This window comes from Diabrotica virgifera, chromosome 7 (genome assembly GCF_917563875.1).
Source record: "Diabrotica virgifera virgifera chromosome 7, PGI_DIABVI_V3a".
Lineage (NCBI taxonomy): Eukaryota > Metazoa > Arthropoda > Insecta > Coleoptera > Chrysomelidae > Diabrotica > Diabrotica virgifera.
Window position 1 is genome coordinate 87,983,693 of NC_065449.1, and position 22,382 is coordinate 88,006,074.

General features: G+C 33.6%; 1 protein-coding gene across 4 annotated transcripts in view; it reads left to right on the forward strand.

The window, feature by feature from the left end:
- LOC114329654 (zinc finger and BTB domain-containing protein 8A-like) overlaps positions 1 to 22,382 on the forward strand; it is a 184,604-nt gene that overhangs the window by 85,690 nt on the left and 76,532 nt on the right. For all 4 annotated transcript variants that reach the window (XM_028278836.2, XM_028278834.2, XM_028278835.2 and 1 more), the window contains exons 3-4: positions 159 to 333; positions 9,351 to 9,525. In XM_028278836.2, the coding sequence (XP_028134637.1) occupies positions 159 to 333; positions 9,351 to 9,525 (350 nt within the window). The remainder of the gene's footprint in view (positions 1 to 158; positions 334 to 9,350; positions 9,526 to 22,382) is intronic.

Below are 22,382 nucleotides of genomic sequence, written 5' to 3' on the forward strand. Positions count from 1 at the left end.
ACATGGATATAGCAGGTTTTGAGTCTATATGCCTCACTTAATCATAATTTACAAATTTACCTAAAGCGTTCTTCTTTGATTAAATATAAATTTTTAATTTCTATGCGAGTTTTGTTATTTATATGGAATTTTCTATTCCTCAATTTGATCCGTTTTAGAAAATGATGCAGACCTAGCAAGTGAAAAATATAAATCAGATAATTCTCATATGGACTCACCAAGTGAGCCGGAAAGTAGTGTTGGTGTTATAACCGACGCTGAAGGAGAAGGAGGAACCCTCAGTGCTTGGGCAAGGAAGGAAAGGAAATTTAAATGCGATTTATGTGACGCTAGGTAAGCTATCCCAAATTTCTACTTATTTAAATTTTGAATGGGTTACATATAAGCGAGTTCATTTTGAATGAAGTAAAATATATAGTGCTGTTTCACATTATAAGAATTTAAACGTGCGAGTGTTAGAACGCACGACAACATTCCAATGGTGGCTCATGTAATCATATGGGCTGGTTCACATTATAAGCATTTTGAACGTGCGAGGGTTTTCTCGTGCGATAGTTTTGACGCACTTGTCCTTTTCACACAATAAGAATTGAGTCGCACGAAGATATTTTGCTGTGTTGTTTGGTATATTATTTTTATTTACACTATATTATTATATAGAAATATATAAAGATAAAAACTTGACGATAAATGCTTGGAATGGTGTATACCGTGCACTTAACAGTGAATTTGACGAATTAGGTGATAAAGAAAAAAACACATTTGGTAAGCACAGCAAAATGAATTATAAATATGTTACTGATAACAACAGTAATTAAAACTGCTAAGTATTATTATGCTCTATATTTTCTCTCAGCTATGAGATTGATCAGCATCTTATCAATTCAATTAATTAAATAATTATTTTAATTGCTACTCATGTAAACAAAACCAAAATTTAATAAATCTTTCCAATAAAAAAATGTTCTCGGGGCTAATTGATTTTAATATATCACCTTTAGTTTGAGGCTTCTAGTATTTCTCGTTGCTTACTTTACCCAGGACAAAACAAGGAAAATAAATATGCTCACAATCATATAAATTTTATAAATATTATTTATTCATATACTATACCATAAATATAAGATTAAAAATGTATGCTAAAACTTTGTTCTCTCGTAGAAATATTTTATCTACTAAAATTAATCTGTAATTCTACTATCTCCTTTTCTTTTAACAAAATTTTATTTAAATGTTTCGGTGGACTATTCTTATTATTATAAAAAAACAAAATTTAATTTTCACCTTTAAAAGATTACTTATGTCCTCTATGAATTTATGAATGAATAAATTATGCTGTAAAACTGTTAAATTGACAAAAAACAAATATGGTATGTAATATCAAACAACTCTCTTTTTTCACAAATAATCTGACTAACTTTATCTATCTTCTTAACTTCTTCTCATGGATTGTGTTGTCCTCGTTTCTCCCACACGTGCTCCTCGGATGCTGCAACTGTTCTTCTTGTCCAAACTGTTTCCCAAACAAAACAGCACTCGCTTGAAATTTCTCCTCAATTTAGTCTCTGACTTGATACAAACAAAAGCAATCTAATTCCAAGATTTTTTCTCTCAGCTCGATATCTTGTGCAAAATTGATACAAACCGGCTACTCGTTCCAGACAGAAAACTGGAATCTATTCGGACACGAGGAGATTTTACTTCTCGACTCGATCACGATTTCGTCTCAACAGAAATCTGCTTACACGGCCACCAAATTAACCACTTTACACAAAATCACTACTTTCCAAACTGGACTGCTCTCTTCAGATTTTAATTACACAGTAAATATTTTTCCCTCATCAAACTCAGACTCAAACATTCTATTCTCCCTCCATCGGTCTCTTTCGCCAATCACAAGCATTCTCTCAACATTACCTGCCTACTTTCATTTCTTAAGAACAAATAGTGTTGGAAATTTCCAGGAGATATTAAAATTAACTTCTTTCTTATATCTAAAAAAAGCCTATTCCAAAACTTAACAAATCTGTTTACCGTCGTTGCTTTCGAGGAAACCATTATTTAGAAACGTTTTATTGTTCACTCCAACCGCTAATACATCCACTTTTTAAAACCGATCGTAATTTAGTTCCATTGTTTTGAATTGTTAAGTCCGTTCGTAGAATCTTTATCACTACACTTTTCCTCTTTACCACGAAACACTGCTTACGACTAATTATATTATTTACAAATTTTGGCTATATACAGGGCGATGAAAATTTATGATCTTGTGGTGTTGGATATAAAATGAATTCTCTAAATTTTCCTCATAAAAATTATATAACAGTAAGTATATTATAATAAACTTTATTTTACATAGTTGCAATTAACGTTGAGTATAGAGGGTGTTCCATCAATATCTGTGAATATAAAAATCTATAAATCGTATCTTTTTGCGTTCATAGGATGGACCCAATGAACTCGGTTGATTTCAATTTCTTCGACAATAAAGTAACCACAGTGATTTCGCTTCATATAATATAACTATACCTTTTATTCTACGAAATTATATTTAGTTTTATAGGGTAAACGACTCGGAAGACTGTAGTAGGGCGGCCGTCGCGTCTTGCGTGAAATTATCTAAAAGCAACATTTAAAACGAGGGGAACAACATTTAAAAACGAGTGGATGACGGAGGGTCTTTTAAATTCTGTACGTGAAAAACAGATTGTAATGTTGTTCTGAAGCTATTTCCTTGTGGCATTTTTGTAATAAACTATTCTAAATGGAAAATAAGCCACAATTTAACTAAACAATGATTTTATTAACGCTTCGACGCCCAAATCGGTTGTCAAAACGTTAATAAAATAATTGATGGATTCGACCGTTACTTGATGGAAGTTCATTTTATCTCACAATAAAACACTGAAAAACGTTTGTTTTTCTATACTTCCACAAAATTTATTATAACTATGTTATTACTACAGCTGTTTCGGCAAAGTGCCTTTCTCAAGTGATATATTTTACAATGTGTTTGCCTTTTTAAGTCTTTAACTGAAGAGGTTGAGGAGTGGGGAGCTGTTTGTCTCGAGTTGGTCATTCAGAATTATATCTGTATTTTTCAATTTATTAATTTCCATTGATTCTAAAAGTGATAGCTTAAGGCCTTTATTTTGAATATGTAGAATTTGAAACTCTTCATTGAAAGAATGATTATGATCTAGAAGGTGAAGTGCGTATGTAGAAGTGTCTGTTTTTCTATTGTTGAAAGCCCTTTTGTGTTCTGCTATCCGTTTGTCAAAAGTTCTGCCAGTTTGACCGATGTAAGTTTTCGGACAGTCACCACAAGTTAGTTTGTACACACCACTCTGTAGTTGCTTTCTCTTTCGGCTTTTATTGTTTTTAATATGTTTGCTTAAGTTGTTGTTAGTTCTGAAAGCTGGTGTTATTCCTTTCTTTTTTATGTATCTGGCTATTTTTGTTGTTATTTTGCCAGTATATGTGAGAGAGCAGAAGGTACTGGGTTCTTTCTGTGGTGGTGGATACACTAATTTCAAGGCTTTCTTATGGAGTTTTTGGTTTAAAATGTTGTTAACTGTTTGTTCGTTATAGCCATTGTTTACTGCTATTTGTCTAATGATATTTAGTTCTGTCTCGAAGTTTTTTTTTGTCATAGGAATTTCTGTCAGTCTATGTATCATGCTATGGTAGGCTGCTAATTTGTGTTGTGTAGGATGGGATGATGAATTGTGTATAGTTGTGTCAGTATGGGTAGGTTTATGATATACGGAGAACTCATGTTTGTTGTGTAGTCTGGTAATCGTTACATCTAGAAAGTTTATGGAATTATTCTGTTCTGTTTCTATTGTGAACTCAATATTATGAAGTGAATTAATGTATGATAGAAATGGGTCAAGTTGTCTGTTAGTTCCTGTAAAGCAGACTAGTATGTCATCCACGTATCTCCACCAATATAAGAACTGTTTAAATAAGGGGTGTTTAGAAATTGTTGTTTCAAGTTGGTTTCAAGGAATGCAGAGGATCTGTTAAACCATTCTCACAGGTGTCTAAGCCATGACGGTCTTCTTCGACCGGGCCTTTCTTCTTCGACCTGGCCTTTCTTCTTCGACCTGGCGTTTTTTCTTCCGTCTACCTTGCCTTGTATTATTAAATGGAGTATATTATACAGAGTGAGTTTTATGTATGGAAAGCCTCAATTATCTCGGAAAGGGATTGCACGATTTTTTATAGATTATGGTGACAAATGGTTTTCTAATGCGACCGATATAATAGTGACAATTACATTGTTGTCAGAACTTCCGGTTTTCTGTAAATCTAATGAATTTTCTTATTTCAAATGGAACACCCTGTATATTTTTGCGTTTTGAAGTCCTTAAGAAATGCTGATTATTTTTCGTGATATATTCCCTATATCTAAATGCCATAATTTCGTAGTTATTTAGCTACATTTATTGAAATTTTTTTTAAACTAATTGAAAAATCAATTGTTTCAACCCGGGTACAATATTTTAGGTTCTTTTGATCATTTGAAATAAAAACGGTCTTTTGTAATTTTTCTCTAAAGTTAATAGTTTTCGAGTTTTAAACCTGAAAAAGACGAAAAATGTTTCATACCTCCTTCTTCCATTCAAGAATTGTATTTTACATGTTATATACCTCCTTCATCCACAAGAATATCTCTAATTAAGCTTTTTAGAGGTACAGTAAAAGTGGCAAATGATAGTTAAGTTACATACCACCTTCATTCACCAAGAAACTCAAAATTTTAGAAAATGTTACATACCTCCTTCTTCCACTTAGGTCTTCAATTGTAAATACGATTTATTTGGAACAATTTCAGTTCCTACATTTTTGTCGAAAAGTTACAAATAGCGGAGATATTGAGCAAAAACGGTTCTCCTTTAAAATCAAGATCGCGGCTAATGTAACGGAGGAATTCATTCGCGATTTTAAATCTAGGCTACTATTGACCCCCCTAAAGATTAGAAAAATAAAATTTTGAGCAGCTCGGCATGCAAAGTCAAATGCTATCCCGACTGGACTAATATACTTTTGAGTCTGATATTATTGCATGTAACTTTTTTGGTATTGTAATATAATTCAAATCCTTCTAACCACTTAGTCCTATGTTTTGGCTATCTGTGGGCAATTTTTCAGCCAAATCGATTATGATGTATTTTGGTAATGGACGAAAATGTAAAAAACGGTATTTTACCATTTTCTACATTATAAAATTTTATCAAAAACTTGTTTTGAATCAAAATAACTTGTTATAATGCAATATAATGACATTTTTGAGCCCCTTCTATTAAATTATTATTTTTCCCATTGATACTTTACGATAGAAAATGCAAATCACTGTAAAATCGCATAAAATAACATTTTAAGAAAAAAAAGAAGACTTTTTTACCTTAAATATCTTATTTTTACGTCCCGCAGAAGCTATACACCAAGTTTCAGAAAAATTGGAGATCCAAAAGTTTTTGCCTGAGTGATTTGACATGGAATGTACCATATAAATTACAACCACAGTGCACAGATATACACCTATGCACACACGCATACAAGTAAACACTCATATATCCTCATACACACGCATATGTATGTGGTCTATAATTGTGCAATGCAAAAGTGTTGTACTTACATGCCGATAGAAGGAGTAATTTCTAAAGTCTTCACCAACATGATTTCTTACTCAATTTATGCTAATAGGGCATTGTCCGTGTATCCTATCGATTCTCTATTCAAGTTCATTTTTAAACCGACTTTTTCAGATTCTTGTTTAAGCACCTTTATTAGCATGTACCTAGATTAGTTTTTCTGTATTGCTGCTTATGAGTACTATGTCATCGGCAAATCTTAGATGACTTACAAATCTGCCGTCAATTTTAATTCCACGTTGTTCCCCATTTAACTTATTGAACACATCTTCTAATGCAATAGGCAAGAGTAGATAATTTTGGAGAGATAATGTCTCCCTGTCTCCCAGTCTAACTCCTCTCTCCGTTCTTATTTTGCTTGTTGTTAGACCTGATACATTTATTTACATAGTTGCATTGCCGTATATTTATTTGAGGAGTATTCTATATCTAGAATCAATCCTTGCGTTATTCATTCCTTTTAATACGGCACAGAGTTCTATGGAATCGAACGCCTTATTGTAATCAACAAATGACAAATGAAGAGGTTCATTGTTTCAAGATTGGTTCAAGATGTAACTCATTAAATTTGTTAGTCTGTAGTCGCTAATTTCAGTTTTTGGTATGTTATGAAACTTGACTCTAACCAATCTTCTGGTAACTTGCCGCGTAGGCGGCGTTCATACTCGGGCGATAAACGATAGGCGATACGCACAAACAAATATTTAAAATCTAAGTAGAGACGATAAAAAAGGTTCACTTCCGCGCGATTGCACAACATATATAGCAAGTGATATATCGTTTAAGCGGCAGTTTCACATAGCAGTTCACTGTTATCGCAGCGGCTTTTGGCATTGGGGATATATCTACTACGATGGGTTTTACTGCTACCTACTGATTCACTGCCCCTCTGCCATCTATGTCCAAATGAAACAACAGTCAGTTTTTAAAGATGGCGTCGAATAAAAAAAAGTTGTAGATGGTGTAACTATTTATTTATTACTATTGAAGAAAAAAATATTATGGAAAAAAAGTACCCTCGGTGGCGAAACGAATATACAATAAAAAATATATTGGATGAAAACACCGTTAAACAGACCTCGCTTTGACATAGAAAATCATTTATTAACAGAATAATTAAACTGTTGAACAGTAAATATCATCTGTGCTCAGTCCTGTTGGTTGGCTATCATGAATTTTCTTTTTTTCTAGTAGATACGTTGCTCTTATGAATGCTATCTTCTTTTTTATGGTTTCTTCATCTATAATATATACCCACCTTTTCCGCATTTTTGTAATTCCATCCTTTCTCTTAAATTAATAAAAACATTTGTTTTTCGTCCGAGAACGTAATGTGTTTTACAGATTTCGCCGTTTTTATTTTATAAATAAGTTACTGCGATAGTAAAACTAGAATTATTTCTACTTATCGCAGTAATTCTTGTAGCAATCTACTTCGATCGAAGTGGTATGATTCACAACGAAAAAAAGGTGACAGTCAAACCACGCCTACCTACCAGTCACTGTGATAACAGTGAACTGCTGTGCTGTGTGAAACTGCCGCTAAAAGCGCATTGAACATGCAATGAACAGCACATTGAAGTGCTGCGTGTCGCAGTCACAGTCGCAGTCACAAGTTAGCCGTTGTCGTCAGTTGGCCATTGAACTTCAATAGTTATGTGAGGTTTTAATCCTCAAATTCCAACCACGTGGGAAGAGTCCTGTTGTCCTGGGTAATATCCAGGTATATCTGCAACATCTTTAAGCATTTATATTAACATGTAAAATAACACAACTGTAAACATTTAAAGGGTTTTTACCCAAAACATTTTGGTGGCTCAGGCATGCTAGTTTTTAGCTTTTTGTAACACTGATGATGGATTTCTTAATCCGAAAACGTTCTGTTTTAATGTAACCCTATTTAGGGAATTTTAAATATACCTTTTACAATAAATCTCCTATTTTTGTGATTTATGGTATACAGCCAGCTACATAGTGCGGCAGATTCGTGCAAATATTTTAAGAATTGTGCATTTAACGATAGAAGCATATAATTTGGACCACATATACTACACATATAAAGGTTCAAAATTAGATGGGAGGACATCTCAGATTTTGCTTTTTACAAAAATGGCGGGCATTCAAAAGGGCGACTATACATATGTGACTAATAGCACGATAAGTTTTGAACGAAATATCCGATTTCAACCAAATTTGGTATGTAGGATCGTTAATTTGATGTGTAAGATCGAGCTTTAGAACCGGAAGAATCGGTTTACCAGAAGTTTTGTTTTTCCTGATTTTTTATGTAAAAACGTGTTGTTTTTTTTTCAATTCTTTCACCCTGTATGTATTAATTTTTCAGAAAGTTAATACCGCCATTGAAAAGAGCGTAAAAATAGTTTTTAGGAAATATTTTGAACTTTTTAGTAATGTTACCTACCAGTTAATAAATGCATAACGTATCTTCACATGTACCTGTGTGCGGCAGATTCGTGCAAATATTATAAGAATTATTGTGCATTTAATGGTAAAAGCATATAATTTGGACCACATATAATACATACATAAAGGTTCAAATTTAGATATAAGCCCATCTCAGTTTTTGTTCTTTTTACAAAAATGGCGGGCATTCAAAATGGCAACTATACATATGTAACTAACAGCACGATAACTTTTGAACGAGACGTCAGATTTCAACCAAATTTGGTAAATATGTTCTTTCTTTGATGAATAAGATCGAAGTCTTGAACCGAAAGAATCGGTTTACCAGAAGTTGTGTTTTTACTGGTTTTTTATGTAAAAATATATTGTTTCTTTTTCAATTCTTTCACCCTGTATATATAAATTTTTCAAAAATACGGCCATTGAAAAGAGTGTAAATATATTTTTAGGAAATATTTTAAGCTTTTTAGTTATGTTGATTACCATTGAATAAATGCCTAACGTATGTGCACATGTACCTATGGGCGGCAGATTCATTTTGAATGCCCGCCATTTTTTTAAAAGACAAAATCTGAGATGGCCTGATATCTAAATTTTAATTTTTGTATGTGTAGTATGTGTGATCCAAATTATATGCTTCTACCATTAAATGCACAATAATTCTTGTATTATTATTTGCACGACTCTGCCGCACATAGGTACCTACATGTGAAGATATGTTTGCATTTATTAAATGGTAATTAATATAACTAAAGAGTTCAAAATATTTCCTAAAAAATATTTTTACGCTCTTTTCAACGCCGGTATAACCTATTTGAAAAATTAATATATACAGGGTGAAAGAATTGAAAAAATTAACAACATATTTTTACAAAAAATCAGGATAAACACAACTTCTGCTAAACCGATTCTTCCGGTTCAAGAGCTCGATCTTATACACCAAAAAAAGAACCTATATACCAAATCTGGTTGAAATCGGACTTTTCGTTCAAAAGTTATCGTGATAATAGTCACATATGTATAGTCGCCATTTTGAATGCGCGCCATTTTTGCAACAGGCAAAATCTGAGGTGGCCTCAAATCTAAATTTGAACCTTTATATGTGTAGTATATGTGGTCCAAATTATATGCTTCTATCATCAAATGCACAATTGTTTCACATATCAGCTGCACTAACAGGAATTTTATTTTCTTCGTGGATTATTTATGTTAACTAAATTTACATTTATACATTTTATGTCGTTAATGCAGTTTTCGTATTTGCAGTTTTAAAAGAGCTTCACATTTAAATCGTCATCAACTGGTTCATACTGGCGAAAGACCGTTTGCTTGCGAGCATTGCGATAAGGCTTTTTCAAGACACGATAAACTTAAACACCACATACACAAAGCTCATGAGTTGGGAGCTTTAAATGATGCTTTAGGACCTGATTCATTATATGTAAGTATTCATATCTTTTTGACTCAGTATAAGCTATGCTCTGTTTTTAAACCAGGCGGATAATTCAAATTTACCGAGCAGTAATGCTTGTTTGTAATTGGTCCAATCTCAGGCAAGTTTACTCCACTGTTATGAAATTTTGACACTATTAATTAAGTCATATCTACGATTTTGTGCGTTTTCTGCGTTATTCCTTTAATTTAGCCTGTTTTTATAGCCTGCTGATTAGCCTTCCTTTTAGCTGAAATTAGCCTGCTTTTATATAAAAGCCAGTGGTTTTTAGAACTCTTTAGGGACATTTTTTTTTTTTTAACCCCACATTTATTACAATCTATCTATACAATCTAAACCTAAATGTTTAGGTAGATAACAGACAATAAGTAATAGGACTGACAATAATTAGGAATGACATGTAGGGAGGCATCCTTTTTTAAAACTTAGCCTACAACACTGACTATTTCTGACATAAACTTATACACATTAATTTAGTACCTATTGTTCACTTAACTCTAACGGAACTTTTCGTTTTAACCTACGAACAGTACGCGGTTTATTCACTAAATTTTTTGCTAACACGTTTGGATGCACTTTAAGTTTTTCTGTATGTTTTTTCGCGCACTTTTTGATGTCATCTTTGACGTATGGTAGTCCGGCGTCCCGATGGATGGCTTCATTGGTTATGAACCATGGAACTCCTAGTATTGATCTCAATATTTTGGACTGAAATCTTTGTATGATTTCAATGTTGGAATGTGCGGCGGTTCCCCATAATTCTATCCCATAAGTCCACACTGGTTTTAGGATGGATTTGTAGATTAATATTTTATTTTCAGTTGATAGTTTTGATTTTTTGCCCAACAGCCAATATATGGTTCTTAACTTATGACCCAGTTGTTTTCGCTTAGTAAATATATGCTTCCTCCAGTTTAATCTTCTGTCCAAGTACATATCTAGATATTTGACTTCATCCCCTTGTGGGATTCCTTTACCGTTTAAGTATACAGCCGGACATGTTTCCCTACGCGTGGTAAATGTTAGGTGTAGCGATTTGTTTTCATTAATTTTGACTCTCCATTTTGTCATCCATTGTTGAATTTTATTTAGATTATTTTGTAAGATTTCTGAGGCTATTTTGGGATTTTTGTTCGATGATAGTATTGCCGTATCATCCGCAAATGTGGCTGTAGTGATATGTGTATCTGTCGGTAAGTCAGCAGTGAATATAAGGTATAATATAGGTCCTAGTACACTTCCTTGGGGCACCCCAGCGAGAATTTGTTGTATGTTTGTGTATTCATTCTCATACTTTACCTGGAAGTTTCTGTTGGTGATATATGACTTTAAGAGTATATAGTAATTTGTAGGTAAATTCTGTTTTAGTTTACATAATAGGCCTTTATGCCAGACTTTATCAAATGCCTGACTTACGTCCAGAAATACCGCCGAGCAGTACCTATTATTTTCAAAGTCCTCGTTGATTCTCTCTACAATTCTATGTACCTGTTGTATTGTTGAATGTTGTTTTATAAACCCAAATTGGTGTGGTGGTATTAGTTTTTTGTTTTCTATTATAGGCATTAGCTTAGTAAGTGTCAGCTTTTCAAAAACTTTGGATACCACTGGAAGAAGACTAATAGGACGGTAGGACTGTACATTTTCTGGTTCTTTTCCTGGCTTTAGTATCATTGTTATTTGTGCTAGTTTCCACTGTGATGGGAAATGACCTAGTCTCATTATAGAGTTAAATAACTGTGTCAGAAATTGGAAGCCTTTCTCTGGAAGTTGCTGAAGAGTTTTTCCTGTAATCAGGTCGTATCCTGGAGCCTTTTTTGGATCGATGTTGTGTTGTATAATATTTTTTACCTCATTTTTTGTGAATCTTTTTTCAGGAAGTTCTAGTTGATAAGGTTTTGTGAGTATCGAAATAATTTCTTCTTCAGTTTGTAGTGAGTAATTTCCCTCATTTGGTGTAAAGACTTTTTTAAGGTGTGTCGCAAATGTTTCGGCCTTTTCTAGAGGACTTCTCGCCCATTGTCCTGTTTGTGTTCTTAGTGGTGGGACTGTATAGTTCTGCCTTCGTAGAGTCCTTGTGGCCTTCCATAACGAGTAGTCAGTAGCTTGAGTTGCATCTAGTTTTTGTAGGTATTCCTCAAAGCTTGCATTTTTTTCTGCTATTATCAATTTTTTTAGGTCTTTTTGTGCTTTATTGAGGTTTGTTTTACTTTGAGGTGATCTTGATAATTGCCATTGTTTTCTGAGTTTTCTTTTCTCAATTATTTTTTCATGTATTGTATTGGAACAGTGTTTGTTCATATGTCGATTTGTAGGTAATGGTGTTGAGTTCCATGCTGCTTCCTGTAAAACTGTGTTAAAATGTTCTACTGCTTGTTCGATTTGTTTATCGGTCTTTAGTGGGATGTCTAAATTGATTTGATTATTTACTTGATATCTAAAATAACTCCAATTTGTTTTGTTGTTGTGTAATATACAGCTCCTTTCTATTTTTGTTATGTTTTTGCTTACAGTTATGATAACTACAATTCAGCGACATATAAGTATAATGTAATATTTATGGATTACCATCGAACACCAACATGATCAAGCACAAAAACGAGGTGTATTTGGTGACTTCCTAGTGGTATTAATGGGTGTGAATATGTCTTATTAGTTAACTCCTCCTGATTTAAAAACAAAGCATAGTCGGGTAGGACTTAGGGTTGCACAGTTAGCAGCAGTAGGTAAATAATTGTGTAGCTGTGAGTACTAATTTCCAGAGAAAAGATATCCATAGAGGAACGTGGAAAATACCAGGAACCAACGTAACCAATCAAATTGACCACATCCTTTCTAAAAAAGATGTCTAATGTCAACGTATCAATTCATTCAATTTGCTGGAAATTTAATAAACTGGTGATTAAAATATCAATCGATATGTTTCACAATTATACACGGCGAAACTATAAAATATTAAGAAGTTAAGATTAATGTTAAATTACAAATTAAGGGATTAATTTGTGATTGAACACCAACACTTCAAATTCCAACACTTCAAATTCTTCAAAGAAACATTAGAAATATCACGGAAATTTGTAACGAAAAGAGAATAAAGCTAGAGTATGCAGAAGAAAAGAAAGAAAGGCTTTGAAAAAATAAGTACAAGAAATCCTAGAGCATAACAACAAACATGAAACCAGAAAAATTTGCTATAATTGTTTGATAAAACATGTTTAAATTAATTTACTAATTTGTTGCTCAGAACACTGTTAGAAACCTAAGAATTCTTAATTTTCAATAAATATGATAGGTCTGTATCCCGCATATGAAAAAAAAGTTGATTAATAGCGAGCTGAAAATTTATTAATAGCTTAAGGGTGTCTAGTCGGACAAACTTTGATAGATGGGAACACTGGAACAGGGGAAGTTTTAATTGTGGAATAGGTTAAAAATTTGGAACGGTCTGACCACGAAAACGGCACATGTATTTTGTCCGACAGAACAGACTTAAACTCTCCGAACAGAGATTAAACTCTCATGCAAAAATCAGACTGCTATTTATCACCAAATGGGCGTTTATGAGTGGAACATGTAGAATATGTCAAATGACAGGAATTATGACGGGTGATAAATAGCAGTCTGATTTTTGCATGAGAGTTTAATCTCTGTTCGGAGAGTTTAAGTCTGTTCTGTCGGACAAAATAAATGTGCCGTTTTCGTGGTCTGACCGTTCTAAATTTTTAACCTGTTCCACAATTAAAACTGCCCCTGTTACAGTGTTCCCATATATCAAAGTTTATCCGACTAGACACCCTTAAGCTATTAACAAATTTTCAGCTTGCTATTAATCAACTTTTTTTTCATACGCGGGATCCAGACCTATTAATATCTAACTATTAAAGTTGGGTCTTATGCTGACAAAAATGTGGTTGAAATTTCAGAGTGACTCATTAATTAGATTAAAAGTTATTTAATTGGTTTACCCCAAACATTTTTTGCAGTAGCATGTCAGAAAAAATAAACTTACCATGATTCTAAGTTTAGCATAACTCTTTTAACCCATTATAAACCCATTTTTCAAAACGGCGATTTCCAAAAATGAAATATGAACTTCAAATTAGAGTTATAAAACATTTCCCGTTTGTGTTAATGAATTTTGATGATTCTTTTTAAAATTGCGTACAATACCAATATTCCGTTTGTTAATAAATTGAATGTTAAATTAACCTATATCGGACTATATCCTATTGAAATATTATGAACAATTCTAGTATTATCAATTAGTTACAAAATTTAGTGTAAATTTAAGCTTAAGTGATATATTCCTATGTTTTCCAATAAAAATCGTTCTAACAATACCTTTCAAAATTTTTTTGTCGAATATTGTTTGAGCAATTTATATCGTGAAGTTAACAATAAATTTATTTTATAAAAGGCACATTTCAAATGTGCGAAAAGAGAACATACGATTTAAAAAAAGAAACGTCAAAATTCATCAAATAAAACTGGAGATATAGTTTATATCCCGAATTCTTAAGTACCCCCTCCAGTAAGTACTCCAAGATGAACGAATTGGAGCTCCACATTTTGAAGCTCTGTAGACGACTCTGTTAGAAGGCAATCTTTTTTAAACTTTACATTCAAACTTCAGTCCTTGATCTTTCAAATGCCGCTTGCAATTAGGTTTCTTAGTTGTTAAAAACAAACAAGCTGTTCATTACAAAAAGTAACTAACTTCGTAACTAATTGTCATAGGACAACTTTAATACACAAAATTAAGATGGCTCAGTGAAGGAGGGGTTTTGGAGCGAATTCGGGATCTAAAAAACGAAGTCATCTTTTACATGGAAGATGAAGGAAAGGACGAGTGTGTTGTATGGCTTAGGGCTTTGCATTTTTTAGATCTTCTCAGTTACATCAATAAACTGAACTTTAAAATCCAGGAAATAAATCAATTAATCCATATTTGGAATCGTATCAGGGGTTTCGAAATTAAATTGAATTTGTTTTCCAAACAGTCAACAATGACTACGTTTCAAAGACTAAAAACTGTTGCAGTTAGGAAGTATTATTAGGAATTTCAAAGTTACCGAAAAGGACCTGGACATTTTAGAATACCCTATAATGTGGATTGTGAATCAGTTAATCCAGAATTCAAATGGAACTGATTGAGTTGCAGTTTTATAACATTAACACGTCAAATGCCAGTGAAACGTTGATGGAAAATAAAATTTGACAAGATGTTTATATGTCATAAGAAGATGTGACGTGTTATGCACTTTGGAGAACATTGTCCACGGTAGCTCAGAATCGGAAGAGATGTGGGGATGGATCTTTAAGGGATGTATCTTTAAGGGATGTTATTAATATACTCTTATTTGCTTATAAATAAAAAACATTAGAAAAATCAAAGTAAGAATGTCAAATAAAAAGAAATAAATTATTGGGCGCCACTGGTTACCTTATGGGAACCAAAAAATATACAAAAAATAGAAATATTAAAAGAAAGATAGCTAAATCAAAATAAAACAAAAACACAGTCAAATAAAAAATATATAAAACACTTTCATATGAAAACAAATATATCGTGAAAACAAATGAAAGAAAAGTTCTACATAACAAAAAATAATACCTTGTACAATCATTGTCCTGTCCTGTGGTGGTTGTTAAGTCCAGGGCGTTTCACTTCACTAAAGTCACTTTATAAATGATTGATACAGCAACAGTACATAATTGATGAAACCATAGTTCATAGAAACATTTTTATAGAAAAATTCAGCCTTGTATGCATTCCGCATTCTCATAGTAAATCAGCATTACTCGAACAAAATTATTTAAAAAAAGTATTTGTTATCTAGTTCTTTAAACGGAATAAAAAAACTACAATGAAAGCAACTCTGTGCTTTAACTACGATGTTGAACTAGTAACACAAAAAAAATCTACTCCTTCTGCATAATTCCTGGATCTGACTGCATGTAAAAAAAGATGATACCAAAAGTGGTATAACGTATCGACACTCGCCTAACAACAGCGAAAATTGCCGGAGCCACGTTGTATTTCACCGCAATGCATCGCCGGGCTGAGTTCTATTAGCCGGCCGAAGAAACTGGTAACTACATTTTACTTTCACTAAACTGGAAATTGACTGCCTGACTAAACTTCACTTGATGACGGCCCTAATGGAACTAACTCTTCTCGTCCCAATTTTTTACAAGGTTCCTTCTTTAAAAAAAAAAGAAGAATTTACCTCCCATTCTACCAACATCGGATCGTTTATCCAATAGAAATAAACCAAACATTTCTTCCACCAATAAGATAGCGAGAAAATGATAATAAGAGGCTACTCTTATTCAGGCCTAACCAATGAAAAAACGCTTATTTTCCATAAACAGATTTCTGGTTCTCACCCAAAACTGCTGACTCTATTCTAAAGGCTAATTTTGAGAACTCAGACACTTGAGGATTTTATCAATGCTATAGACGTTATTTATGTCGAGATTTCAGCTCTAACATAAACACTTTCCAGACTCTGTCTCAAAAAGTCGTTAAATCCTTTTGACGCTTAGCCGAAAACACACAACGTACTCTTTATCGGTATTTGGACGGCAATGAAAAATATCATGGATCGTGGGAATTAAGAAGGAATTACGTAATACGAAAGATCTGTTAGAAACTCACGATTCTTTGATAAACAAATATGAATTTAACGAATCTAACATACAGTGCGTAGCGAAAGTCAGTGATTAGAAAATACTAATGACCTTTGCACCCGTTACAGTTTAACATTTGAGGCAAACATATTTGCCTGTGCCGCTATGGGATAACGTAGTGAGACATCCAGGAATGCAAATGTGCCCGTTTTCGTGCTGGCCGTGAGAGCTTGGTTGATGAACCGAGACCTGCCCAGGCGAACACGGTTATCACGGCCTATCTCATCGACAAGGTGGACGACCTAGTGAGAAGTGATCGGCGTGTCACATGCCCGGATATGTCGCCCTGGGATTTCCATGTGTTTGGTCCCCTGAAAAAACATCTCAAAGGGAAGCGCTTCAACTCGGACGACGACGTACTAAAGGACGCTGAGAGGGACTGGGTCTCGTGACGGCCACAGGAGTTCTGGGAACAAGGAATCCTTAGGCTGGTTAATCAATGGGATCGTTGTGCCCAGGCCAATGGTGAATACTTTGAATAAAGACTTCATTTATACCTACAGTGGCGTTTCTTACCTTTTCATTGGAACAATCTACTATATACAAGGCTCTGTCAAAATCATATTTTTCAAATCTGAAATTAAGTTTTTTACCATGGTGGCATATGGTATGGGTTCCCTGTTACGTAAATATCAAAAACAAAATAAATCGCTTATAAAATGTTGTTCTAGTTAATTTTTTTTTGGCCGCCAGATAGCTTTTTATTTCATCTTGCCCTCCTCTTAAAAAGTTTGCCCATAATTAAAAATAGTTTATTAATAACAAAATAAGATAAATAAACAAATATTTTTAAGAGGGTAGGCTCAAAATCTTGGTCCAATGCTATTTAATTGCATGAAAACTTCTATAATGTTATAAGATACAGGGGTGAAAAAAATATTTAGTGTGATTTTTATTTATTTTTTAAATTTATTTACATAAAGTGCCTCGACAGCTATGGCCATTGATACAAAAACACTAACATTAGATACGTACTAAATAACGAAAAAAAAATAATAATAATTACATAACTTCAACTAATGTCTATTATAGGTTTGTTCCAACACAACTAAGAACCGTCATGTAACGATCACGTTACTAGATAATTAACGTTCCATGGCTTCCATGGGAACGTAGTGTTGGAAAATTCTCGAGAATGAAAAATCAGAGAATATTCTCGATATGGAGAATTTTCTGAGAATGAACCCTATGACGCACTTCGGGATATTGTTGAAGATGAAATAGGAGGAGGATGAAAATAAAAAATTATATACACAATTATGAGACTAAACAACAGTGTTCTTTGTATATAAACAAAATACAAAAACAACAGAGAACACAAAATGTATTTCATAAAAAAATGAAAGTTTCTTCTTAACAACAAATAATGCAAGTAATGGTGATATAATCAGAAAAACATGAGGCTTCAGGTTCCAGAATCTATTTCTATCATTAGCTCATCCTGGTCATCTACATTCTGCATTTCAATGTACTGATGAGAAGTTGTGGGATTTTATTTTTCACGAGTCATCAGCTCAGTCATGGGTTGGTCTACGTCTAAAGGGGTATTTAGACGGGCTAGTTTGAAGCAATATGTTGCCGAAAATATAAATTTGGTATGTTTCTGGCAACATTACAGCCATCTAATGAAAATATCGCCATTTGGCTGAGCCATGTGGCCGAAATCTTACTGGTATTTGTACACTATTGAAGTGCCTGATGCGTTTCCGATAAAGTCGAACTGCTGTGGAAAATTTCGCATGTTGCTCTGTATTTCCTCTTTATTTCCTGTACTTTGTTGAAATTTAATTTGGTTTTGTCAAAACATACAATGAAAAGATGAATACGTGGTCAAATGAAATCACAATAAGATTTATTAATGCACTACATTTACGTCCAGAGTTGTGGAACTTGGCATACTTCTGTAACTATGAGACAAATGGAAGAGTAGTGCACCCTGAATAAATACATTAAACTAAAACTGTTAGTATATAATAAAAAACAATTTCTAATCTTGTTGGGATTGGTATTGAGTTTCTCATGTTTGATCTGTCTTCTCTATTCTTGGCCCTATCATATTTATTAATAGTTCGAAATCACTTTTTGACATTCTTGTAAAATTCTTAAACAAATAATTGTCTAGCATTATTTCCATAGTTAAATTACTAACAGTGGCGGCTCGTATAATTTTAGGAAGGTAGTACCAGAATCCGGGCAGCTGCCTAAATTTTTAGTGACGGTTTCACGATATTGTCAAAAAGGATATAAAATAGAAATTAAAAAAAAAATAGGCGCATTTATTTTTATCTTATATATGTATCTATATATTTACTATTTTTGGGATGCCAAGAAATTGACCAAAATTTATCAAAACAGTTCCGTAAATTAAGTAATTAACAATAAAAAAACTCAACTTACCACCAGTATTTACTGCTGATGTACTTTTTTTTCATCACTAGGTGGGGAATCTGCAAACAGACGTCGGAGGTAAACATTTTCAACAGTGCTGGGTTCCTGAGCTGAAACCTCATCAGTGTCACGTCGACCAGTTTGGCCCTAAATCGGACCTCCCTGCCCTCCGTAACTCCGATGTGGCCGGGACCAGCTAAACCCCACCCCTCTCATACTAGGGCATCAGGGTGGAATCGCCCGTTAGGGCATGACTTCTCCCCGATGTCCTTCTTTTGCCCGATTCTCAGTCGCTCGTCATCACGCATCAGCTTCCGTCTCTCGCACTCATCCGACCACCACGTCCTTTAATCCTATGCTGTCAATCTTTCATTCTTCCTACCACTGCTGATGTACTTGAAGTTTGTTGTTACGATTTGGTCTCTAGAGCCTATTTAGAAAATTATAAAAATAACACTATTCTATTATTTACACACACGCACAAAGTTATTTAATATCACTTTTAAAGTTTACGATATGTGAAGTCCATCCTTCTTTCTTTTTTGGTGGCAAAGTTTTCACTTTATTATCAAAATTGTCAATGCCATTTACAAAATGTCTTTCTGCAGACAGCATACCTAAAGCACTTAGTCGTTCTTCCTTCATGGTCTTTCTGAGGAATGTCTTAATTCGTTTTAGCATTTAAAAACAACGTTCTGCTTCAGATGTTGACATGGGAATGGTTATTAATATACTTAAAAGTTTAACAGTTTCTTCAAATGTACATTTTAAACCTTCATCATTTAATAAAACTGATAACGGAACAGCCCCAAAGGTAGTACTTAATTCGTCTCGCTGATACAATATTTGTAATTGAGTTTTAAGCCGAGTTTTGTTTAAAAATAAAAATTGTGTGCATGTTTCATTAAGAAATGATTCGGGGAACTTATCCTTATAAGCAGAAAACTTCTCTGACATAAATAAATGAGAAGCAACTAAATGTCCGGAGAAGGTAAACCTTGTTTTTATTTGCAACAAAACTGCATCGCATATCTCTAAGGCTTCCCGTTTTCTGCTGGGCCTGTCCTCTTCAATTCGCGCCTTTTTTTTATTGGTTCATCATTATCATTATCGGTTTGTCTCTGTGACGTGTTTATTTCTTCTTGAATATTATCAATAATGACGTCCATTTGCTCCCTTATACCGTAAATTGCTGCTTCAAAATTCTCCAAATCTTTTTTCACTTTGACAGAATCAGTGCATACTTTTTGCAATTGATAAAAAATAATTTCTACGTGAGGCATAATTTTATTAAAAATAAATAACCAAAATACAAAATCTTTATCCTGGAGCTTTAATTTGTAACCATTCGCTTGATTAATGGAAGACAAATCACGTGAAGTACTTTGTATAATGTCCATAACTGCAATGAGGTCTTTTCTATTTTCATGAACAGTATGAACACTTCGTGATTGAAAATTCCAACGTGTTTGGGAATATTTTGGCAGCCTGCGATTAACCACCTCATCCAAAATTTTTGTTCTTTGAGGAGACGTTGAAAAGAATGAGCACAAACCAGATAACATGCCAGATGGAACATGCACTTGTTATAATTAAATTCATTTGGTGTGCATAGCAATGAACGTAATTTGCAAGAGGATATGTCTCCTTAATAATTTTTTGCACACCATTTAAGCCACCACTCATAACAGATGCGCCATCATAACTTTGAGCAATTAATTTGTTTGGAGTATGTTTTAATAAGGGATTTAAAACATTTAAAATACATTCAGCGATTGACTTAGCATCATGTCCGCCCGGCACGTAAAATCTCCAAAATCTCTCAACTGGTCGTCCTTTACACAAATATCGGAAGACTATAACTAATTGAAATTCACCAGCAACGTCTGTGGTTTCATCGGCAATCACTGCAACATAAGGAGAATTTTAAATTTCTTTCTTAATTTCCTCGTGGTAAACATCTAACATGCACTCCAGTAGTTCATTTTGTGTTGTTTTTGAGGTACCTTTAAAAGATTTGGAACTTTGAATGTGAACCTTTAATCGTTGTCTAATTCAGCGCTAAAATTGACCAACTCCTTAAATATGCATCTGTTGTCTGAATTTTTCGTTTCGTCGTGACCTCTTAGAGCTAACTCAAAAGCTCCACAAAACCTTATACAATTTATGATTTGATTCAAGACATATCAATTCTTATCTACCTGTTCATTATGTTTAATTAGAGTATCACGATAAGCTGAATTTAATTGGGTTTTTATATTTAAACCAAGCATTGAAAAGCTAAAAACGTTATTCATGTGCACTTTAGATTTTTCATGGGATTTCAATTTCTCCCATATATGTACAAGATCATCGGTGCCTTTGTTTGACCAAGTCTCGTCACTTCCAAACAAAACGCATACAAAACAGAACAGTTTATTAGTTTGTTCGCAGCCACACAACCAGCTATTTTTATCATAAATAGTTTTATTAAACTTACGACAGCGAAGTTTTTGTCCATTTCCACTTTGTTTTTCAATTTTTAAATCGGGTAAAGGCCGACCAAGTTCTTTAATTTGTAGTTTTTTTTTCTAACGATAAACCACCAAAAGAGTTTTTTAATATACATATTAATTTGATTCATTGTCAATAAATAAATTAAACGTAGAAAATAATCAAAATATTATTTAATATACCTACGACACCCACGATCACGACGCACTAATAATTACAAAATAAAAAATATAGTAGAGTATAAACACAAATATACAATACAGTAGTAGATAATAAACACAGTAGCGGCAAGCGAACGCGTAAAGAAACTAGAAATAGATCTAAAACATTGTATCTTAAGATCTACTATTTAACTTCCTTTTCGAGCCTGGCACGAAGAGTCACATTTAAACGTATATTAAAAGTGCAGTACCGCTCTATCTCTGTCACTTACATAGGATGCTCATACAATCTTTCTCTTTTCTGGCGAGCCACTATGACTTTCGGCACCGGGATTTTTGTAATCTTCATCCCTTATCCGGTCAGCTGTGGGTGGCCAGAGTCGGTTAATTTGCATTGCGCTACACAGTTGCCAGATTTTATATAATTTATGAAAATAAAGAGAAATAATCACAAAAAAAATTAACGGACATTAAGATGTTTTTAAGATAAAAAATATGTTTCTGCATAGTTAGCAAGGTAGTGCCATGGCTCTATGGCACTACCTCACGGGCCGCCACTGATTACTAATAGTTTCGCGTTTACTTAGAAAAGCAGTATCCACATTTTCCGTTTTTCATTTTTCTTTTTTATGTATCATTGTAGCATTACAATTTCCGCTACATTTTTTTTAAATAGTATCCATTAATTTTATATCCTATCCCAAGAAAAATATCTATTTTTCTAATTTATTGTGCGAGTTATATATCATTAAAATCTAACCCGCCCCTGAACTGTTTCACAATATTAAATACGCCGTTACATTCTACGAAGGAATGCGTGTTTTGGAAATAGAGGTAATTTTCCATGTGTTCTTCTTGTAGCGAAGATTGCGTTTTTGTCATTAGAATATTCTAGTGTGACAGAATCAGAAAGCAGTCATTGGCCTATTCAAATGTCAAGTAAAAATCGTTAGTCATGATTGGCTACGACGAACGAAAACCCGAAGTTGGTACGATATGGATAGGAAGATTTAGAAAGAAAAATAGTTCTATCCCTAGTCCCATTAGAAGAGACATGTAAAACGCCACAGTCTTAGCACGATTAAGGACGCAGAAACTCTCAAGTTTCTA